The sequence below is a fragment of the Mesocricetus auratus genome, unplaced genomic scaffold (assembly GCF_017639785.1).
Source record: "Mesocricetus auratus isolate SY011 unplaced genomic scaffold, BCM_Maur_2.0 Super-Scaffold_100676, whole genome shotgun sequence".
In the NCBI taxonomy this organism is placed as follows: domain Eukaryota; kingdom Metazoa; phylum Chordata; class Mammalia; order Rodentia; family Cricetidae; genus Mesocricetus; species Mesocricetus auratus.
The window spans coordinates 176,496,589-176,517,571 of record NW_024429266.1 but is presented as its reverse complement, the minus strand read 5'-3'; the positions used below and the strand labels follow the sequence as shown (position 1 = coordinate 176,517,571).

The 20,983-nt window shown below is 38.2% G+C and overlaps 1 protein-coding gene across 6 annotated transcripts in view; it reads right to left on the bottom strand.

The window, feature by feature from the left end:
• Zfand4 (zinc finger AN1-type containing 4) overlaps positions 1-20,983 on the bottom strand; it is a 78,398-nt gene that overhangs the window by 47,075 nt on the left and 10,340 nt on the right. For 3 of the 6 annotated variants that reach the window (XM_040737570.1, XM_021224796.2, XM_040737572.1), the window contains exons 2-5: positions 17,882-18,181; positions 7,571-7,646; positions 6,539-6,606; positions 1,949-2,135 (exon numbers count right to left, since the gene is read on the bottom strand). In XM_040737570.1, the coding sequence (XP_040593504.1) occupies positions 1,949-2,135; positions 6,539-6,606; positions 7,571-7,646; positions 17,882-18,143 (593 nt within the window). In that variant the 5' untranslated portion in view covers positions 18,144-18,181. Of the gene's footprint in view, positions 1-1,948; positions 2,136-6,538; positions 6,607-7,570; positions 7,647-10,782; positions 10,960-17,881; positions 18,182-20,983 lie in introns of those variants that run through there. The other 3 variants (XM_040737571.1, XM_040737573.1, XM_040737574.1) reach the window with 3 other exon arrangements.

Sequence of the window (20,983 nt, the reverse complement as noted above, 5' to 3'; positions counted from 1 at the left end):
AAGAAAACAGCCTGATTATTAGTTAGTTTCCAGAGATAAACACACAACATGCACGCATACACACACACTACACACACACACACACACACACACACACACACACACACACACACACACACACACACCACAGCTCTAACCTTTCTTTGCCACACACTCTGAGCAGAATCTTAGGGGAAATTGTATGGCTCTCCACCCCTGGTGTTTATATCCAGTACATTCTGTCCTTGAGTATGGGTATGACCCAATCTGACTGGTCTGCTCAACTGAATATGGCAAAAGTAAAGGGATTCTGAAGATTTCATTTAGGCCCCAAATCACTTTGTTCTGAGTTAATCAAGAGGGAGCTGAGATACACTTCTAGCCAACAAGCAGCCAGAAAAACCCAGGGCCCTCAATTGCCATTGTGAATTCTATTATATTGTGAATATGATAGTAAGAGCAGGTTCTTTCCCTTAACAAAACTATAGAACACACATTGCTGTCACCTTTAGTATTAGATGGGGGGGAGGTTGCTGAACAAAGCACAAGCTATACTGGATGTAGATATCTCACCCCAAGACACAGCTCTCCAGATCACAAGCTGGGTTTTCTTTTGAATATTTTTAGCACTAGATTTCTATCTTTTTGTGAGCTTCACTTTAGTTACCTGCAGTATTTTTCCTTTATTTGTCTGTTTAGCAAAGTCTTCCTCTTCATTTAAGATCATGTCTCACAGGCTATCTCTAACTCTACATTTCAGGTGAAATGAAAGCCAACTCATCTGATCCCAGAGGTCACATCCTTTTGCAACATCATAGCACCAGGACTATAGCTAGTAGACGAATGCTCAATGAAGGTGGAGATACTCTTTATTACACCAGTACCTCTATATTAACTAGTACTGGCTAAAACAGACAATTATGTTTTATGACTTAAAAGTGAAAAGAGAGCTGAAGAGATGGTTCAACCAGTCAAAGCACTTGCTGCCAAGCCTTATTACATGAGGTCAATCCTTAGGATCCACAGGGTGGAAAGAGAGAACTGTCTCTACCGAGATATCCTCTGACTTCCACGTGCATCGTGGTAAATCACGCCAACACACATACACACAAATAAAAACTATAATTAAAAATAAAAGGCAGTGGAACCAAGATCTAACACTAATGTACAAACTGACTTAGTGGGGCCCATTCTATATGGAGAGATACCTTGCTCAGCCTAGACACAGTGATATGTGAGGTGGAGAGGTATCTTGGTCCTGCCTCAACGAGATGATGGGACAGACTTAGTACACTTCTAAGGGGAGGCATTGCCCTCTCCAAGGGGCAGATGGGAGGTGGGGGAGGGGAGTGGGAGGAGAGGAGGGAGGGGAAACTGGGATTGGAATGTAAAAATAAATTAGTAATAAAAATTTAGAACAGAGAAAAAATAAAAATAAAAGTGAAAGGAACGACTCATAGTAAGTTAAAATGCACAAAAACTTAGGAAGTTACCTTGTCCCAATTCTTTCATTTTCTACTGCCTACTTAAGTGTTTTCCTTCTGGCTTTAAAAGTAATATATAATTTATTTCCTTTTACATAGTAGCAAAATAAACAAGAAAGATTTACCCATTTTTAAGTAGCAGAGTTAAAAATGATACCAACTTTAGGGTTAACCCTTTCTACTATGTCATGATTATATAATGATACACTATTATCACAAGACTATCTTCTAATACTCATCTTAGAGTTTCACAAAGAAATGGAAATAAACCATTTTTATTAAAAACTATCATGTAAATAAAATTAAAATTTAGGAATTCCTTTTTAAGTATCAATCACAGGAAGGAAAGGGGTGGTGAACCCATGGAACTTACTGGGGGTCTTGTTAATACACTACATCTGCTTCAATAACCTAAAGAACACAAAAGGCTCCTGAAGTGTGCTGTACAGTCTCCTAAGTGAAATGTGCAAATGAAACCTATTTACCTTAAAGATTCAGATAACGGTGTTAAAGTGCCATCTCCCCTATCTACTACACGAAAGAAATTCAATTGATCGCCTTCCCGGTATACCAAAAACGTAACTTGTTTGTTGCAAGAGGTCTTTTCCCAGACCTCATCTTGACTGGAATCCATGTACTCAGCAAGCTCCCTAAGTGGGTCTTCCACGGGAACTACAAATGGAAAGATTGATAAACAGACTTTCAATTCATATCAACATTTTTGCATCTTCTTATAGTAATAGGATATATATGCTGAATTTATACAACCACACGGTACATGTGATAAATGACACTCTCCAATAGGCTTCTGATATTTTATATTTCATACAGCATCCCTTATTAATTTTTGAGAATTTAATAAGTATTATATTTTCATCACTTTCCCTCTCCTTCCTCCAATTCTTCCTATGTTTCTCAAACATCTCAAATTCATGGCTTGTTTTGTATTAATATGAAAGAAAAAATGCATCATTATGTTACATGCCCAAAGACAGGGCTTAACTTAAAACATGAGGTCATATAGTATTATTATTTTATCTAGACCCCTTTAGCTTCCTGTGCTTTGATTCACTGGTTCCAACTATCAATCACTTAAATGTATTATAAATCCCACTACTTTAGATTATAAGATAGTCATGCACACATACACACAATTGGAGGACACACTCAAGAAATCAGAGAGCAAGAGACAAAATTTGGTGGTAGAGTGACTATCTAGCACGCCCAAGGTCCTAGGTCCAGTCTGCAGCAGCAAAAGAAAACAACAAAATAAAGCAACAAAGAAGGAAAAAACAAGCAAATTGTTTTCTCCCTTCAGTTTTATATAAGGATAGACTTTTTATAATTGCTTTTTGAAGAGTTTTAAAATGCTCAAGCATAGCATAGGGGAGGTGTTTTGGTTGCTAAAACAGCCCTGTATGAAAGGAGCAATATTGTGTTTTTTGAGAGGCTCCTCTCATGACCCAGGTGTCTTGGTCAGGGTGTGTGCGTCAGTCCAGTCAGAGCGTAAGACTCACAGAGGCCAACTGGAGCCACTCTGACACGCCTCATAGCTGGTAGGCCAGTGATACCCAGTTGTCCTCAACTTTCAAAGTTGCCTAGCTTTCATTTACTTAACAAAGTTGGAACACTGCAATGCCCTTAAGAAGTGGCCCCAACATGGAATACAAGTGAGTGGGAGAGTACTTGCCTAGCATGCACAAGGCTCAAGGCTTGACTGCCAGCACTGGAAAGAAAACTAAAATAAAATGAAACACTAACAGAAAAATATTAAACTCTGAAAGTAATGAGGTAAAAGTATCAAAGATGCCCTATAGTCTAAGTTCAATACCACTATGTCTAAAGCATTAACATTTTGATCTGCTCTTTCAGTCATAAAATGTATAAATATTAAAATGATAATATTCACATAGCTTCTTGCCTTCTTCTTTGGCTACTTTGCCTGGCTCACTTTAACTTTCAATCCTCCTGCCTCAGGCTCCTACATGGTCAGGAAGACAGGTAAACGCCACAATATTTCGAACTATTTTCGAAACTTCAAAGTACCACTTTCCATATTACGGCACTAAGAAGTAATTATTACCACAGTTACTAAAAGCATTTCTTAAACTCATGCTTTATGCTGGAGGGGTGAAAAGGTTGTCTATGTGTGCATGCCTCTTCATAACTGAATACTCACTAAGATTTTGTCACTTAAAAGCAATGCAGTTTCAGATATAAGCTTAGAAAGAGAAGGCTGTTTTCTTGTGCTGTTTATTTGAAGTCAAAGCCTTAACACTCTATGCCCCAAACTGCCTGTAACTTGTGATTGCCTCACCTTAGCTGCATGAGTGCTCAGATTACACATGTATACCATTCATGCCTGCTTCCCCATGTCGTTAGGATAATGGCTATCTTAAGAGCTAAATAGTATTGCAATTCACATGATGAAGGCACTTTCCAAATGATGAATCTGAGAGACTTAATGAGTTTTAAAGATGTAACAGAACATATTACCAACTTCCTAAAATAGAATGCACAAACCATTACCTACTATCTAACTCTAACTTGATATAATGGCTCAGTAAACAGAGCTCTTGAACAATTCTCACTAGTATAAATATTGCCAATGTGACATACAATCATTTCTTTTTAAAATTTATTTATTTAGTTATTTATTTATTTATGTGTCTGCATGAGTGTATTTGCACATGCATTTGAGGATGTGTAAGTTAAACAGGCATTTATGGGATGCCTGCCTGGTAACATGAGTGCTGGGTTCTGAACTCTAGTCCTCATGATTGTGAAGCAAGCAGTCTCAACTGCTGAGCCATCTCTCTATCCCATAAAACTACTTCAGAAATAAATTAATAGAGAATCTCTGATGTCAGAGAACTAGTTAATCAGCCTTAAGATTATTTCTTTTGTTTTCTCTAATTTATGCAAAATAGTTTAACAGTTCTCACGAACTGCTTTTAAGGTAGATAAGAAAAAACAATTTGGGAGCTGGAGAGAAGGCTTAGAGGTTAAGAGCACTGACTGCTCTTGCAGAGGATCTGAGTTCAATTTCCAGCATCCACATGGTGGCTCATAACCACCTATAATGAGATCTGTTGCCTTTTCTGGGCATAACACTATATACATAATATAAAAATAAATCTTAAAAAAGAAAAAGCATTTTAATAATCCAATTTTAACCAAAATTATAAAGCAGGGGGATATAATTTGGCATGTGGGAATAAGTCAGCAATGGAATCGATACTCGTTTTCCAGTTTTCTAGTTTATGGAGGAGCAAACAAATGTGAAGGCCTTCTTAAAATTAGGGCCACAGAGCAGAACTACTATGAGCATGGCTCTATGTGGTGGGGATGCCTGTGACAAACCTGACTTGGGGGCCAGTAAGCATGCTCCAAGCTCTTCCCTGAATTAAGACCTTGTGGTGGTTTGAATGAGAATGGCCTCTATGGGCTCATATATTTGAACTCTTGGTCATTAGGTAGTGGCACTACTTGACAAGGTTTAAGAAGTATGGTCTTATTAGAGGAAGTGTGTCACTGGGGGTGGGTTTTGAAGTTTCAAAAGCTCAAACTAGGTCCGGTGTCTTTCTTTTCCTGCTGCCTGCAGATCTGAATGTAGAACTCTCAGCTACCATATCTAGCTATGTGTCACCATGTTCCCTGCCATGGGGATAACATACTAAACCTCTGAAACTGTAAGCCAGCCTCAATTAAATGCTTTCTTTTATAAAAGTTGCCATTGTCATGTTGTCTCCTCAAAGCAATAACACTAAAACAAATCTTTTAATAATTAAGTTTCTGCTCATGTCATCTTTCCCACATACCTCTCCTACTATATTTCTATAGATCTTATCACAGTATCCAGTTTGTTTCCCACACTCAACTTACAAACACCTCAAATTCTATCAATTTCTCATATATTTATTAGAGGTGGTGTTATGAAGCAGAGACTCTGTCTCCCTTGTTTACTGCACTTGGGACAGTCATTCAAAACCCAATAGATGGAGCTGGAGAAATGGCTCCACAGTTAGAAGCACATACTACTGTTGCAGAGGATCCCAGTTCAGTTCCCATGACCCACACTGGGGAGCTCATAACCACCCTGAAACTCTGGCTCCAGGGGATCCAATGCCTTTTTCTGGCCTCTTCAGGTACCTGCACTCATGTGCACATACACACGCAGAAACACATACATATACATATTACTAAAATAAATTAAAATATATTTTAGAATGCAGTAGATGCTCTGTTGGGGAAGTCCTGTGCATTTGTCAATAAAGCACTGTCTGGCCAATAGGGAATCTAGATAGGTGGGACTAGGAGTCCAGGAGGACTCTGGGAAGGAGAAACACAAAGAGAGTTGAGATGTAACTGCCATGGGGTAGGAAGCCCGGAACTTCTCCGGTAAGAAACATACTTGGATTAACAATTATGGGGTAATTACTTAAGTCAGAGCCAGCCAGTAAGAAACAAGCAAGGCCAACAGTTTCATAATGAATATAGCCTCCTGTGTGTTTATTTGGGACTGATGCGGCTCTAGAACCAGGATGGCAGGAAGACTCCTCTCAAGGAAAAACCTCTTTACAATGCTCATTATGCATTTGTTGAATGAATGATTGGATTCCAGAGACCACCATATTCTGAGAAAGGATTCAACAGGACTATGAAATTCAGTTTCGTCCCAGGTAAATAGGCAATTCAGGAATTTCCTATAGCAAATAATTATCCCAGGAATTTAAAACTTGTAGTTTAAAAAGCAGCAAGGCTGACATGAATCTAAATGCAATGCTAATGTGATATTTATATTACCATTCCATTTATCCTCCCTTTACTACTAAGACTTATTTTTAAATATCCCTGGATTGAAGCCAGAATCGTGGGTTTACTCTAGGATTATATTTTGGAATCCCAGTATTTATATATCTAGGTTTTAAAGAATAATGCCTAAAAGAATCAAAGACCTTCTGCAGGAAAGGAAGTTGGCTAAAAATAGAGCCTATAAAAACATTAACCCTTTGAAAAATAGCACTGCTAAATTATTCAAGAGTGACTGTTAGATTGCTTTAATGTATGCCTACCTTTTCTAGTACTTATTGGTCCACCACGCATAGCCAATACCAGCTTCAAGGTACAACCTTCTGAAATGCTGTGAATAATTAGCACAAAATAAACTACAATCAACAAAAACAATCAGTGTCAAATGAACCACTAATTATGTGCTGATTTATTAGCACTACTATATATTCCCTAAAATATGAAGATACCACAATATAAATACATTATTTGCCTGTATAAATTATAGAAAGTTTATAAGTTCTCATAAGCTTTTTAAAAAAGGAGGCCCAGCCAGGCAGTGGTGGTGCATGCCTTTAATCCTAGCACTCCATATGTCGAGGCAGGTGGATTCCTGTGAGTTCAAGGCCAGCCTGGTCTACAGAGCAATTTCCAGGACAGCCGGACCTGCACAGAGAAACCTGTCTCGAAAAATACAAAAAGGAGGTCCAAGAAAGAAAAGAAACTTAGTCAAAACCCGAAGAATTAGGAAACATAAAAGTCATTCAATAGAATAAAAATAACCCTGCAAGTCCACCAGCTCTGCTAACACCTGGCGTTCTTCCACTCTCTGCCTCCTAACTCCTTTGTCTTCAGTGTGATAAATTATACAAGGGAAAGGGGAAGGCAGACGTCAGAAAGCACACTTGTAACCACTGGTGCACACAGTGCCACTTCTTACACAGAAAGGGGGCCTAACGAACAAAGGCTCAGTGGAGAGCAACTCTCTCATACCCAAAACTGGTGAAAATGGGAAGAAAAGAAACATGGCCAGGTGAGAATGGGTCCATTTTCAAAGAAAAAAACCGAGGAGACAAATTAATACAACCATGCAAGAAGGCAGGGACTAACAGCTCAGCATGAAAAACTAAAGGTGAAGTACAAATATCAGAGAACAAAGATCAAGAACAAAGATTGTACTGAGACAACACATCTAGAGGTCAGAATTCAGAATGAAAGCTGGGGTCAAGCTGTCCAGGAGAGACATGAAGAAACACTGGTATGTGGAGTTATAATACTGAGTACCTATACAGCTGCTACTATGTAATTACACTCACTTGTAATCATTCAAGCAATAATCATCTTCAAGCTCCATGTTATTCCAAATTAAGTGCTGCTGACAGATGGGAATACCTTAAGGAAAGGTGATAATAAAATGTGTTTAAAATTCAACACCATCTCTAAAGAGCATGATACAATGCTGTTTCATTAAAGAACTAAGAATACTTATGAACTAAACACATTCTGGTTCAAGGGCTCTGGCCCAACAACTGTCTTCTTCAATGTATGATTGGCACTACTATTATTTATCTTGTGGCCAAGAATGACAATTTCAGGTGTCTTTCGTAATCATTATCACTTTTACCTTTAAAAACTTTCCTTTGCCCAAATTTTGTTACTCAAGGTTTACCATGGCATACATACTCCCACTGAAATGCTATTCTCCAAGAATCTTAGGAAAATCTCTGATTACTGTTTAGGTTGCCATGATGTAGTATATCTGAGTATCCACATATATAATATATGAGACAGAAACTGAAAGAATCTGTTCAGGATGCTGGGAAAAAAAGCACCATAGTCTGGGTGGCTTAAACAATAGAAATATGTGTCTACTTGGGACTAGCCCATAGATTCAGGCTCATTCTAAGGACACTTTTATTGGCATGTAAGTAGTTACCAGTCCCCTATAGACTCACATGACCTTTGCTTCCTATGAGAACCCTGAGAAAGAACTCTCATGTCTCTTCTTACAAAGATACTATCATGAGAACGCACCGTATGACCTCATGTAGCCCTAATTTATATACTAAAGGTCCCAACCTATGAGTGCCATCACATTGAGGATTAAGGCCACAACCAAAGAATTATAGAAGTGGGCATGGGAACACACATAACCCCAGTAATCAGATGACTAAGACAGCAAAAGAGTGACTTTGAGGCTACTGTAGGCTATATAAGATACACCAGGCCTCTGAGGGCTGACTATATAAACAGTGAGCAAGCCACTATCCCAAAAAGATAGGTTGTCATCATGATGTGTATTTACATATTACAGCTTAAATATGATTTTTTTTGGTTTTTCAAGACAGGGTTTCTCTGTGGCTTTGGAGGCTGTCCTGAAACTAGCTCTTGTAGACCAGGCTGGCCTCGAATTCACAGAGATCCACCTGCCTCTGCCTCCCGAGTGCTGGGATTAAAGGCATGCGCCACCATCCACCCGGATTTAATTATGATTCTTATGAGGTTTTCTTAAATAATTTAAGGCAGATGTATGGTAAAATAATTCAAATTTGCATTTGAATCATAAAAGTAAAATCAAAAGAATCTCTAGTTAGTTGAGGACAGAACTCATGCAATCACCTTAATAGACAGAAAATTCAACAACTCTTCATACTACAAGTCTGAGGAAACTAGGAGCATTAGAAACATATCTCAACATAGTAAAGGCTGTATACAACATGGGAGCAGAAGGAATATACCTCAACATAATAAAGGCTATATATAACATACAGCCAACATTACACTAAATGGGGAAAAACTCAAAATCATTGCTTCTAAAATCAGGAATGAGAGTACTCATTCTTGCTATTCCTATTCAATATATTGCTCAAAGTCTTTGCTACAGTAATATGGTGAGAAAGTAAAAGGGACACACAAAAAAGGGAGAAGCCAAAGTATCCCTATTTGCATATGACATGATCCTATTCTTAAAAGATACCAATGACTCCAAAATTCATATCAAAATTCTCTCAACAAAGTAGCAGGGTACAAAATCAAGACACAGAAATCAGCAACCTTTCTATATCTTAATAACAAACTTTCTAAGAAAGACATCAGGGAGAGAAAGCCTATTTATAATAACTCCCAAAAATTAAAAATAAAATATGCCTAACCAAGGAGGTGAAAGATTTCCGAAAACAAAAATCTAAGACACCAGAAGACATAAAACCCCCTCCCCCATATTTATGAGTTGGCAGAATCAACATTGTAAAACTGGATATACTGTCAAAAGGAACCTACAGATTCAATACAATCCTCATTAAACTTTCTGATCTACATAGAAATAGAAAAACAATGCCAAAATTCATACAGAATAACAAAAGACCCAAAATAGCCAAAGCAATCTTGAGCAAATGTCAAAGTATTACAATACCTAATTTCAAATTATAGTACAAAGCTGTAATACTATTATAAGAAAATCAGGATGGCCCTGACATAACAACAACAAAAAACAGTTTCTTTGGAGCCAGCAAGATGGCTCAGCAAGTAAAGGCACACATGGCTGAGACTGAAGCCTGAGTTCCATCTCCAAACCCACATGGTGAAAAGAGCCAAATGAAAGAGGAGGAAGTGACTTTAAGTGACAGGGGAGAGAGACCAAGAGAGAGTGAGCAATGGACACACACAGCATGAGAGCAGAAAGGGACTATCTGAGGGGAGGCAAGGTGACGGGAAAGACAGACGAGGGTATAGGGCATTAGGGGAGGGGAATGGACAGGAGCAAAGTAAAATTATCTGTATGCATTAAAACGCCGTATGAATCCATTACTTTATATGCTAACTTAAGAAAGCAATAAAATAAAAACATTGAAGAGTCTAACTGCTATTTAAACGTTTAATAGGAACTCAGGATAATTACACTGTACTTTGAAACTATGAAAATAATTTAATGAATGCTAGTATTTTCTAAAAAGAAATAAAAATACTGAGTTAAATAGGAATGCCAGTACCAATCCTTAGATTAATATAAAACTTATTGCATTTTTGTGTTTGTGTACACATGCCAATCCACCTGTGGAGGTTACAGGATACTTTCTGGAGTTGGTTCTCTCCTTTTATCATATAGATCACAGGGATCAAACCAGGTCAGCAGGTTTGACTGCCGGTGTCTATCTGTTGAGTACATCACTAGCCATAAGTTTGAAAGAAAACTACCACCAGAAAGCCAAAGGCCACTTACTCTGTATGTGAACATTTCAAAAAGGATTCAGATAGTTATGCCATACTTTGACCAGAAAAGTGATTATAAGGAAAGGACTTAAAAGCCATGTAATTTGAAGACACTGCTGTAGAAGTCAGAAAACAGATAAGGTGTATCTTGTGGAGCAGTTTCAGTATACACTAGCTCCCTACCTATCTGAGTCTGGGGACAAAGAATAGCTAACTGAAAAGCATTCATTACTTCATGGACACCAAGAAGCAGCAGCCTAAATTCCACTGTCAGCCAGATCCCCCCCAAACCAGGAAGACATCCTGCACCCAACCTGACCTGCAGAGAGGAGCCCCCAGAAACCAACTTGCTCAGGACCACATGACATGCTGAGCTCAAGCACTGAAGGACATTCTGTTTCTAGTAGGGAATGGGAACAGAGCCCAGAGGTTACTTTCAGTAGCCACACATCTCAGGAGGTCGCATTTCCAGCACCTTCAATAGCAGTCTTCAGCACTACAAGTGAGGAAGGGCAAGAGCTGAGTTAAGTTAATCCAAGTCTACCTCAAGAACTTAATTGCATTTTTCTTTAGTGACTCCAGTAGTCAAAGGGGGAAAAGGCAGTGAAAACTTAAGTGGTTTGTTTGTTTATCTTAAAATACTGTAATATTTTTATGTTTCACCACAGTGTGGTCTTATGGTTATCTTTTGCCTTGTGTATTTTTCTAGGTAAAATTTCCTTGGTTGATGTGTATAAAATTGTATTTCTTATGTTGTTGTGATTGTTTGATGATATATTTTTAGTACAGAAATATCCAGATATTAAATACATGTCTTTCTAATGACATAAATTTCAAGCTCAAAATAAAAAGACCAAAGTAAGTGCATGTGAGTGCCAATATCAGTTACCAGCCAAGGCCAGAAGAGGGTTTCAGGTCCCCTGGAGCTGGAGTTATAGTTTTAAGCTGCATGACATGGGTGCTGGGAGTTGAACTCAGGTCCTCTGCAAGAATGATACATATTCTTTCCCTCTGAGTCATGTCTCCACCCACCCAATGCCTTTTTTTAAAGATTCAATTGGGATAAAAGATAGCATATTATACCCATACATGGACTGTTAGAATACCTGGGGTTTAATAAAAGGGGCATGGTTGGAAAGCCGCCTTCCTGGCAGCAAGAACACACTACTTTTAGCAGAAAAGAGAAAGGGTAGGAGGAGACTCTGGGGAACATACCAGGAAAGAAACTTCAAATTGTAATGTGAAGGCCTCAGTCCTGACCCAGGAGCTCTGTGTTCATAGAAAGGAGGGTGTGAATCACATAGAGGGTTGGAACCTCGGCTCCAGATCACAGCCTCTTAAAATGTGCACTGTGTTTTCAGTCACATCAGAGAGAGGAGGTGGAAGAGGGAGAGTGAGAAGGGTGAGAGGGAAGGAGAGAGAGAGAGAAGTGGAGAAAGCCAGACTTCAAGGGTGGGGCCTACACAGGGCAGGAAGGCTCTAGGGAAACCTCCTTTATTCTGGGATGGGACTGCAGCAATGGCAGAAGCCATTTTACAAAGACCCCTGCCAAGTCAGTTCCCAGGAAGCTCTAGAAAGAAAGGCCCCATCCTGCTTAACTCACCCTGGGACATGTGTCTTGGGACTATGATTTGAGGACTGAGGATGGGGACAACTTTGAGTCACAATCACACAGCTTCCCAAAAGGTGGAAATTTAGTCCGGTGGGCTACTTGGAGCAATGGTTCTCAATATGTGAATCACAACCCATTTGGGGGTCAAATGAACATTTCACAGGGATTGCCTAAGACCATCAGAAAACACAGATATTTACATTATGATTTATAATAGTAACAAAATTACAGTTATAAAGTAGCAATGAAAATAATTTTATGGTTAGGGGTCATCACCATATGAAGAACTGTATTAAAGGGTCAAGTTGAGAACCACTGACTTAGAGCCAGATCTCACACACAGAAGGGCAACATAAAAACAGAACCAACACAAATGTCTGTCTGCCCTACTGCCATGAGCAACCAGACAGAAAAAGGGCCATCCAACAGCACAAAGGTAGACTGGTAAATGCACCCCTAATAGCTACTATGTAGAAGCAGGCTCACCTGCTTCTTGGAGCTCAAACCTGTCCCAAGAGGAACTACATAGAGATACATCAACAACCCCCCATTCCTGGACCTCTCACACCCCAGAGACATCAGTGAGCCAGGATCAGCATCCAAGCCACAGACCCATAAAGGCAGGACCTAAATACACACTCCTCTCCAGCAAGAGACTTGCCTGTGTGTAGTCACTCTATGTCAAGTCTTCTCCAGCCCACAATCTCTGTCAAGGAAAGGGAAAGTATATAGACCCTGCACTCCTCACAAAATTCTCTCTCCTTCACTTCAAGAGAAAAACATGTAACAATTTAATGAGTTTCATATGTGTATGTAAAATATTTCGATCATACTAACTCCCCTTATCCTCTCCCAATCTCCCAGCTATTTCTTCTCTGCAACAGGTTCCCCTTCTACCCTATGAGTTTTAAATGACCCACAGAGTTTAATCAGGATTGCCTACATGACATGGAAGTGGTGTTATTTCCTGGAGCATGAGAAACTTAGCAATGGCTGCTTTTGTTTTTGAGACAGGTAGCATATAGCCCAGGCTGACGTCAAATTAGTATGTAGTGAGAATGTCACTGACCACTCAATCCTCCTGCCTCTACCACCTAAGGGTTGGGATTATAGTCATGTAAATACCATGTCCATCTAGGAATCATACTTTCTTATTTCAGATCCTATTTCCATTATATATACTAAATATAATTTCAAACAATTTTTTAAAAAGATTCTTAAAAAAACTCTGCCAAGGATTGTGTGTGTGTATGTTTCATTTAAATTACACATTTCATGTATTCATACACAACTACACAACACTACATTACTGATATATTACAATAATTGAATTATATACATAAAGAACTAGGAAGAGTTTATACTCTAAAGTCAGAATCAAAAGTCTATTTGGTTTTGGTTTGTCTTTAAAAATGGAGTATTGCCTCCCCATGGGAGGTATCACCCTCTCTGAGGAGTGGATGGGGTGGGAAGGTGGAGCTAGTGGGAGGGGGGAGGGGGAACGGGAATTGGTATGTAAAATTTAAAAAAAAAAAAAGAATGGAGTCTTGCAAAGTAGTTAAGCTGGCCTCAGGCTCCTGGGCTGATCCTCTTGCTTCTGCCTTGTGAATAACCTGGCTAAGTAGAAATCTGTTTTTCTCTATTTTTGAATAAGTTAAATTTGAATTTATCATATCAATGAAAGTCATTGCACTTGTTTTATCTTATTTTCTTCAATATAATACACAAATTTTATGCAGTCCTCTACAAATTACTACCATATTTACCATAAATATTCTACTTACTTGCATCACCCACAACTGGTGAGTAGTAAGATGTTTTAAGGTTCTTAAGTTTGGAAATAAAAGTAAACATCTAAATAATTCACAGATCAAAGAAAACAAAAAAAAAGGAAAAATTTAAACTCACCAGGACTCTCAAAATACTAACAAGAAAACAAAGTTGAAAGAATAAGAGGGTGTTCTGCTACATGTGTGCATGCATGGGGCTGGTCTGTGACCTCCACTGCACACATGCACTGTGGCACACTCATATGCATGCACACAATACAGATACAGACACACAGGTTTTTAAAAAAGAGAGACTGCAATCAGTAAGAAAGTGGAGCAAAATGCTCAAAGTTTTGGGAAACCCCCCAACCTAGATTTGTATCTCTATAAAATTATCTTTCAAATACAAAGGAGAAGAGGTTAATTAATATTGAGGGTAGAAAGCTAGTTTGCTTAGTTTCTTTGTTGTTGTGATGAAACAAAACATAAGAAACTTGGGGTACAAAGGGCTTATTTTACCTTACAGGTTAGTTCATCATCAAGGGAAATCAGGACAGGAACTCAAAGCAGGGACCTAAAGATGAGCTGAAGCAGAGACCATGGAGGAACGCTGATTACTGGCTCGCTCAACCCGTTCATACACAGCCCAGGCCCACATGCCTAGGGATAGCACCACCCAGAGTGGGATAGGCCCTCTTCTCATCAATGAATGATTAAAAAATTCCTCACATCTAATGCAGGAAATTCCTAATTTTGAGGTTCCTGCTCCCTAGGTGACACTAGTTTGTGTCAAGTCAATAAAAACTAGCCAGCCCAAAAGGTCTAAGCTGATAAAGAAGAACTGAGATAGGGGACAAGCAGAGTTATTAGACAGGACAAACGAGAGGTTATACAAAAAAAGCCATAAATTGGAAAGCTAATTAAAACAAAAATTGGTGAGATGGCTTAGAAAGTAAATGTACTCACTACCAAGTAAATACACTGAAAACTCTAGGATGACTGCTTTAAAAATATATGTGATATTCTAAGAAGGATAAGAAAAACATAATCATATAGAATAATCAAATTAAATAGCAAAATAAAGAGGAAGAAAAATAGCAACCAAGAACAAGGGCAACTAACATAAAACAGTAACAAATACGGCAGATGTCAGTCTAACAATATTTGAATCCCCATCAGTTAAAATTCAGAGACTGTTAGATTAAAAAAGGAAGAAGAAGACGACGACGACAGCCTAGGAACGGTGTTCATTGGTAGAGTGCTTTGCCTAGCATGCACGAAGCTCTGGATTTAATCACCAGCCTTGCACAGACTGGGCACAGAGGTGCATGCCTGTAAATTGCAGCACTTGGGAGATGTAGACAAGGTCGTCAGAAACTGAAGGTTATCCTCAGCTACATAGAAGGTTCAAAGCCAAGATAGGATACATATAAGTTTGCCTTGAAAAGGAGGGAGGGAGAGAGAGAGTGAGAGAAGCTAGGAAGAAAGAAAGGGAGGAAAGGAGGGAGGGAGGGAGAGAGGGAAGGAGGGAGGGAGAAACGGAGGGAGGAAGGAAAACAGACAGGCCTTGCCAGATATGGTAGCATAAACCTGTAAGCTGAGGCGGATCATTACTTCAAGGCCAGCTTCAGAAATAGCAAGTTCCAGGCCTAGCAAGAGTGAGACCTATCCCAAAATAAAACAAAAAGAAAAAAAAAAAAAACTTCACAAAGCTCATTATAGATTGGATAGAAGAAAGAGTCTTTTGTTGTAGACACCTCTTTGTTATAAAGTGTATTTCTTCTATCACTTGCAAGTGCAGACACCTCTTTGTTATAAAGCGTATTTCTTCTACCACTTGCAAGTGTAGACACCTCTTTGTTATAAAGCGTATTTCTTCTACCACTTGCAAGTGTAGACACCCCTTTGTTATAAAGTGTATTTCTTCTATCACTTGCAAGTGTAGACACCTCTTTGTTATAAAGCGTATTTCTTCTATCACTTGCAAGTGTAGACACCTCTTTGTTATAAAGCGTATTTCTTCTATCACTTGCAAGGCACCACCCACTTTGCACTGATCACTTTCTCAGTTCTGAAGCTCTACTCTGTCGGCAGCTACTTTTGCTTTATTTGGATTAGTGTTAGCCTAAGGTGTCTTTCATTTTTTACTTTAACTTGGGTATTCTTTTCCTTTAGTAAGCCCTAGTGTGTACCTAAAAACACACATATTATGTGAAAAAATAAACAACCCTTGGCATAAAGCTAACCATAAATGTGAAAGATCTCTATAATGAAAACTTTAAAATATTGGAGAGAATTTGAGAAAGACACCAGAAGATGGAAAGACCTTCCATGTTCATGGATTGGAAGAATCACTATTGTGGAATTGGCTATCTTACTAAAAGCAATCTATAGAGTCAATGCAATCCCAATCAAAATTCCATTGACATTCTTCACAGAAAAAGAAAACAAAGTCTTAAAATGAATGCAGAGCACAAGACCCCAGATAAAAAAAGCAATCCTAAGCAATAATAAGTTGGAGGTATCACCATTGGTGAGCCACAGAAATAAAAACTGCATGGTACTAGTACAAAAATCAAACTCACTGATGAATGGAATAGAACAGAGGACCCCTGTTACAAGATCACATAACTATAGACATCTGATTTTTGACAAAAATACACACTGGAGAAAAGACAGCATCTTCAACAATCAGTGCTGGGGAAACTAGATGTCTGCATGTAGAAAAAGGATTGCCTATAAACAGATCAATGACCTCAACTAAAATCTGAAACCATTGAAGGAAAGATAGGGAATGCACTTCAGGAAGCATAGGTAAGGACTTTTTGCAGAGGATTCTGCTCAAGAAACAAGGCTAGCAATCAACAAGTGGGTTCTCAAGAAATTTAAAAAATATTTTAACACCATAAGAAAATGCCAGTCAAATGAAGAAACAGATTACAGAATCAGAGGAAATTTTGCTGGCTACATATGTCAATAAGATTAACATATTAATCTTTAAAACACAAAGAAATCAAGAAACTAAAAATCAGGAAAATATCAACCCAATAAAAACAGTGAAAAAAAATGGATCATGGAACCAAACAGCGTTCTCAAAAAATGAAGTGTAAATGGGTAATGAGTTTTTAGGAAAAAATTCCACATCACTGGCCATAATGGAAATGCAAATTAGAACTGTTTGAGATTTGATTTTACCTCATCTAAAATAGCTACCATCAAGAAATAAAAATGTCAACAAAAGCTGGCAAGGATATAAGAAAGAGGAATGGTTATCCACCGTTAGTGGGACTGTAAGCTGGTGTCATCATTATAGAAGTGAGTGTTTCTATTTGTCTGTTTGAGTTTGGTTTAGTTTGGTTTGGTTTTTTTTTTTTTTCTTGAGACAGGATTTCTCTGTGTAGCCCTGGCTGTCCTGGAACTCACTCTCTAGACCAGGCTGTTCTTGAACTCAGAGATCTGTCTGCCTCTGCCTCTTGAGTGCTGAGATTAAGGTGTGCACCACCAATGCCTGAAAGAGTCTTCTGGGCAGGATATGGTCACTGAACTCATGGACTTAATTGCAGCTCTGGTGACCTGCACAAGACCAAGTCTACAAGATCAGTCAACATTCCAGCAAGCAGATTAGCTGAACTCAGTGGGTTACAAATAAAAAAAGACAGAGAGAACATGAAGAGTACAGAGGGGCATGTTGAGGGAACCTGGGGGGATGGAAAGGGGCACTTTGGGGTATACATGATAATATGCATTGATTATATATATGAAATTGTCAAAGAAAAAGAACAGTATATAAATATATATTAATATACATATATATGAAACTTTTAAAAATAACAAAGTATTTTTTCATTTTTCTACATACCCTAAACCTGTGACTCTTGGAAAATTTTACAGGCAAAGTTCTACAGAGTGTTCCAGAGCCAGCAACACAAACAAGACTTCTGAATAGCACATTAAAGAGACACTGGTATAGCCTTCCCCAAGTATACAGTATATACATTAGGTTCTTATCCTCATATTGTAGAAACAAAGACTAGTACCTTCCAATCTTTGAATTTTTCCTTTCACAGAGATAACAGCTTCGAAGGGTGAAACTCTTAATTCAAAACATGTTCCAGTCAATGTTTCGATGAAGAGTTCCATGGTGTCATAGAAAGGAAGTTTGAAGTAAAATGGTCCCACGTTATCTTCATTGAAGAATGGAGGCTCTTTTCTATTATCCATTACTTTGACTTTTTTAATTCCTCTAGAATATGCTGTATACAACTGTATTCCAGTTCTACCCAAATCAGCTTTGAACATTGGTAATATGTATCCTTGTTCATGTTTGAGTTTTGTACCTGAAAAAAAAAGAAATTGGCTTTTTAAAACAAATCTGTCTGAAAGCCCCTTCTCTGTTAAGGTTTTCTGAATAACTCTGGCTCATTCTAGTCTTCCAAACAGGCTCAGCACTTACTTTACTAACTTTACATGTGTCCAGTAATGAACTTTCCAGGCCTGTCTTTGAAATCACTCCCAAAGTAGACTACTCATGAGGAATAGATATGATTTGATTCTTTACAGTACCTTACCAGAGCTTAGCATTGCTGATAATATATGGTACATGGTTGACAAACATTTTTGCTAATATTTAAATTCTACATATGAATATATTTTTGTAAGACTTTGCAAACCGTATAAACCATATAAAACTTTTCAGTCTTATACATAATTACATTGGATAAAAAGAATAGGTTCCTTTAAAATTTGATCCACTAAATAAACAACAAATGGGCATTTGGTTTACAAAGATTATCAACCATCCTGATATGTAGACACTAGACAATCTCTCTTTACAAGCATGCAATGGCTAATGAGTATGAGAGATAAACACAACAGATAGATGCATAAAGTAAGTTAATACAGAACAGCAGCAAGAGAGATAACACTGAAAACTGCTGTTATTTGGAGAAGACTTCATATGGGGGTGCAGGCTAAGCTTAAACAACACAAATGCATATCTTCCTGGAGAGATGATCTTTCATTTTCAAAGTACTTTTGTTGAAATATAATTCACATATCATAAATTGATTCATTTAAAATCTAAAAATCACTCATTTTAACACCAAAAATGTCCAACCACCACAACCATTATTTCTCCCAGTAACAGAGACTAAGCAAGGGCCTTGGGTATGCCAACCAAGTGTTCTAGCACTGAGTGACTACAACAACCTCTTGCAATCACGTTTACAGTATTTTTACCACCCCCAAAAGCCTTACTCTCAAAGGCTATCACTCCCAAAATTCCCCACTGTAGAATATTTATTTACACTGTGTGAATATATCTCACTGTGATTGATTTAATAAAGAAGCTGACTAGTCTACAGTCATAGACTACAGAATAAGGTTAGGTGAAAAAAACCAGATTAAGAGAATGCTGGGAAGGAGAAGGGTGGAGTCAGGAGCAGACTCAGAAAACAGATGAACATGCTGTGTTGAAAGAATGTACCATAACATAACAGAAGAAATATGGGTTGATTTAAAATGTGTTAGCCAGTAACAAGCCTTAGCTATCAGCCAAGCATTTATAATTAATAAGTTTCTCTATGGTTACTTGGAAGCTGGCTGGCAGGACAGAAAAGTCCACCTACATATGGCATCTAAAAGTCCAGCACCTACATCCACATAAGACCTGAGAAAGTTTTTAAAAGTTTCTAAATACAAAAAAGTGAAGCCAAATGTGGATTCCTAATCTCGTGGTTCTCGTGCTGGCTGCAGTACAAAGATGACTCTCCCAGCAGCTGCCTGCAAGATGGAACCAGATGTAAACCACCATGCTAGGCTACTGCCATACACTAAGCTGCACAGTGCTGGCAGCTGACATAGTAGTTTAAGATTCATCTCATGCAATCAGAAAACAATATAGATACTCAGTAAAGACAGATCCAGATGGAAAAAACTTCTAAATGGGTTACAGTGTATTTTAAAATATACATAGGCTTGGATATAGACAGTCCTAAAAAATAGCTTAAAAATAATAAAGTCAAATCCTTAAAAAAATACTTTTTTTGGCCGGGCGGTGGTGGCGCATGCCTTTAATCCCAGCACTCGGGAGGCAGAGGCAGGCAGATCTCTGTGAGTTAGAGGACCGGGCTGGACCGACAGCCTCCAAAACAATACAGAGAAATCCTGTCTCGTAAAACAAAAAAAAAAAAAAAGAATTTTTTAAAGCCGCATAAAGAGGGAAAATAAATGAGGGGTCTGGATCCTGTATGGTATTGTGTTATCTTTAAATTTTCTGATTGCTCATGAAGGATCTATGCTATACTAGATTATAAAAGATGCAAGATTAAACCAACCAATATATTTTTAAAATGTCTTGACTTCAAAATGGAAGTCAAAAATATTACTTTGGGGAAGAGGTTTTGCTTTTATTGCCACAAGAAATGAGAGGCTATGGGTTCATTCCAGGCTGATTTTTTAAAAAGATTTATTTATTATGTATATAGTATTCTGCCTGCATGTATGCCTGCCCCCCAGAAGAGGGAATCAGACCTCATTATAGATGGTTGTGAGTCAGCATGTGGTTGCTGAGAATTGAGCTTATGACCTCTGGAAGATCAAGCAGTGCTCTTAACCTCTGAGCTATCTCTCCAGCCCTCATTTCAGGTTGATATGGATTAGGTTTAATTAAGGAAGACACCCTGAAAATTCTGACTACATACATAAATAAACAAACCTAAAAAAAACTACAAAATATGTCACTTATATCTTACCTGTTCAAACATAGCACACATACTACAAAATCATCTTTGGCTAAACTGTGTACAACATATAGTCTATACTTGCAATAATACATGTATGCTACCTTTAAAAGTTTATATATTTTCAGAATAAGAGGACCAAACATCAATGAAAATGGATGGCCAAGTGACCCAGCATCTCAAAATGCCTCTGTTACAGTCTCCTCACAATTCTACATCCATAACAGCTTCAAGACTATTGACTGAGATGGTCCAACCTTACAACCTACTCCAGTCAAGACTTTACAATTATCCTGATTTTCTCAAGCTTCCCTCAAAGATAACAGAGCCTAGATGTAGTCTAGAGAACAACACCCACACTCCCAAGATATAGGGTATGGGTGGGTTTGTGTTATTAAA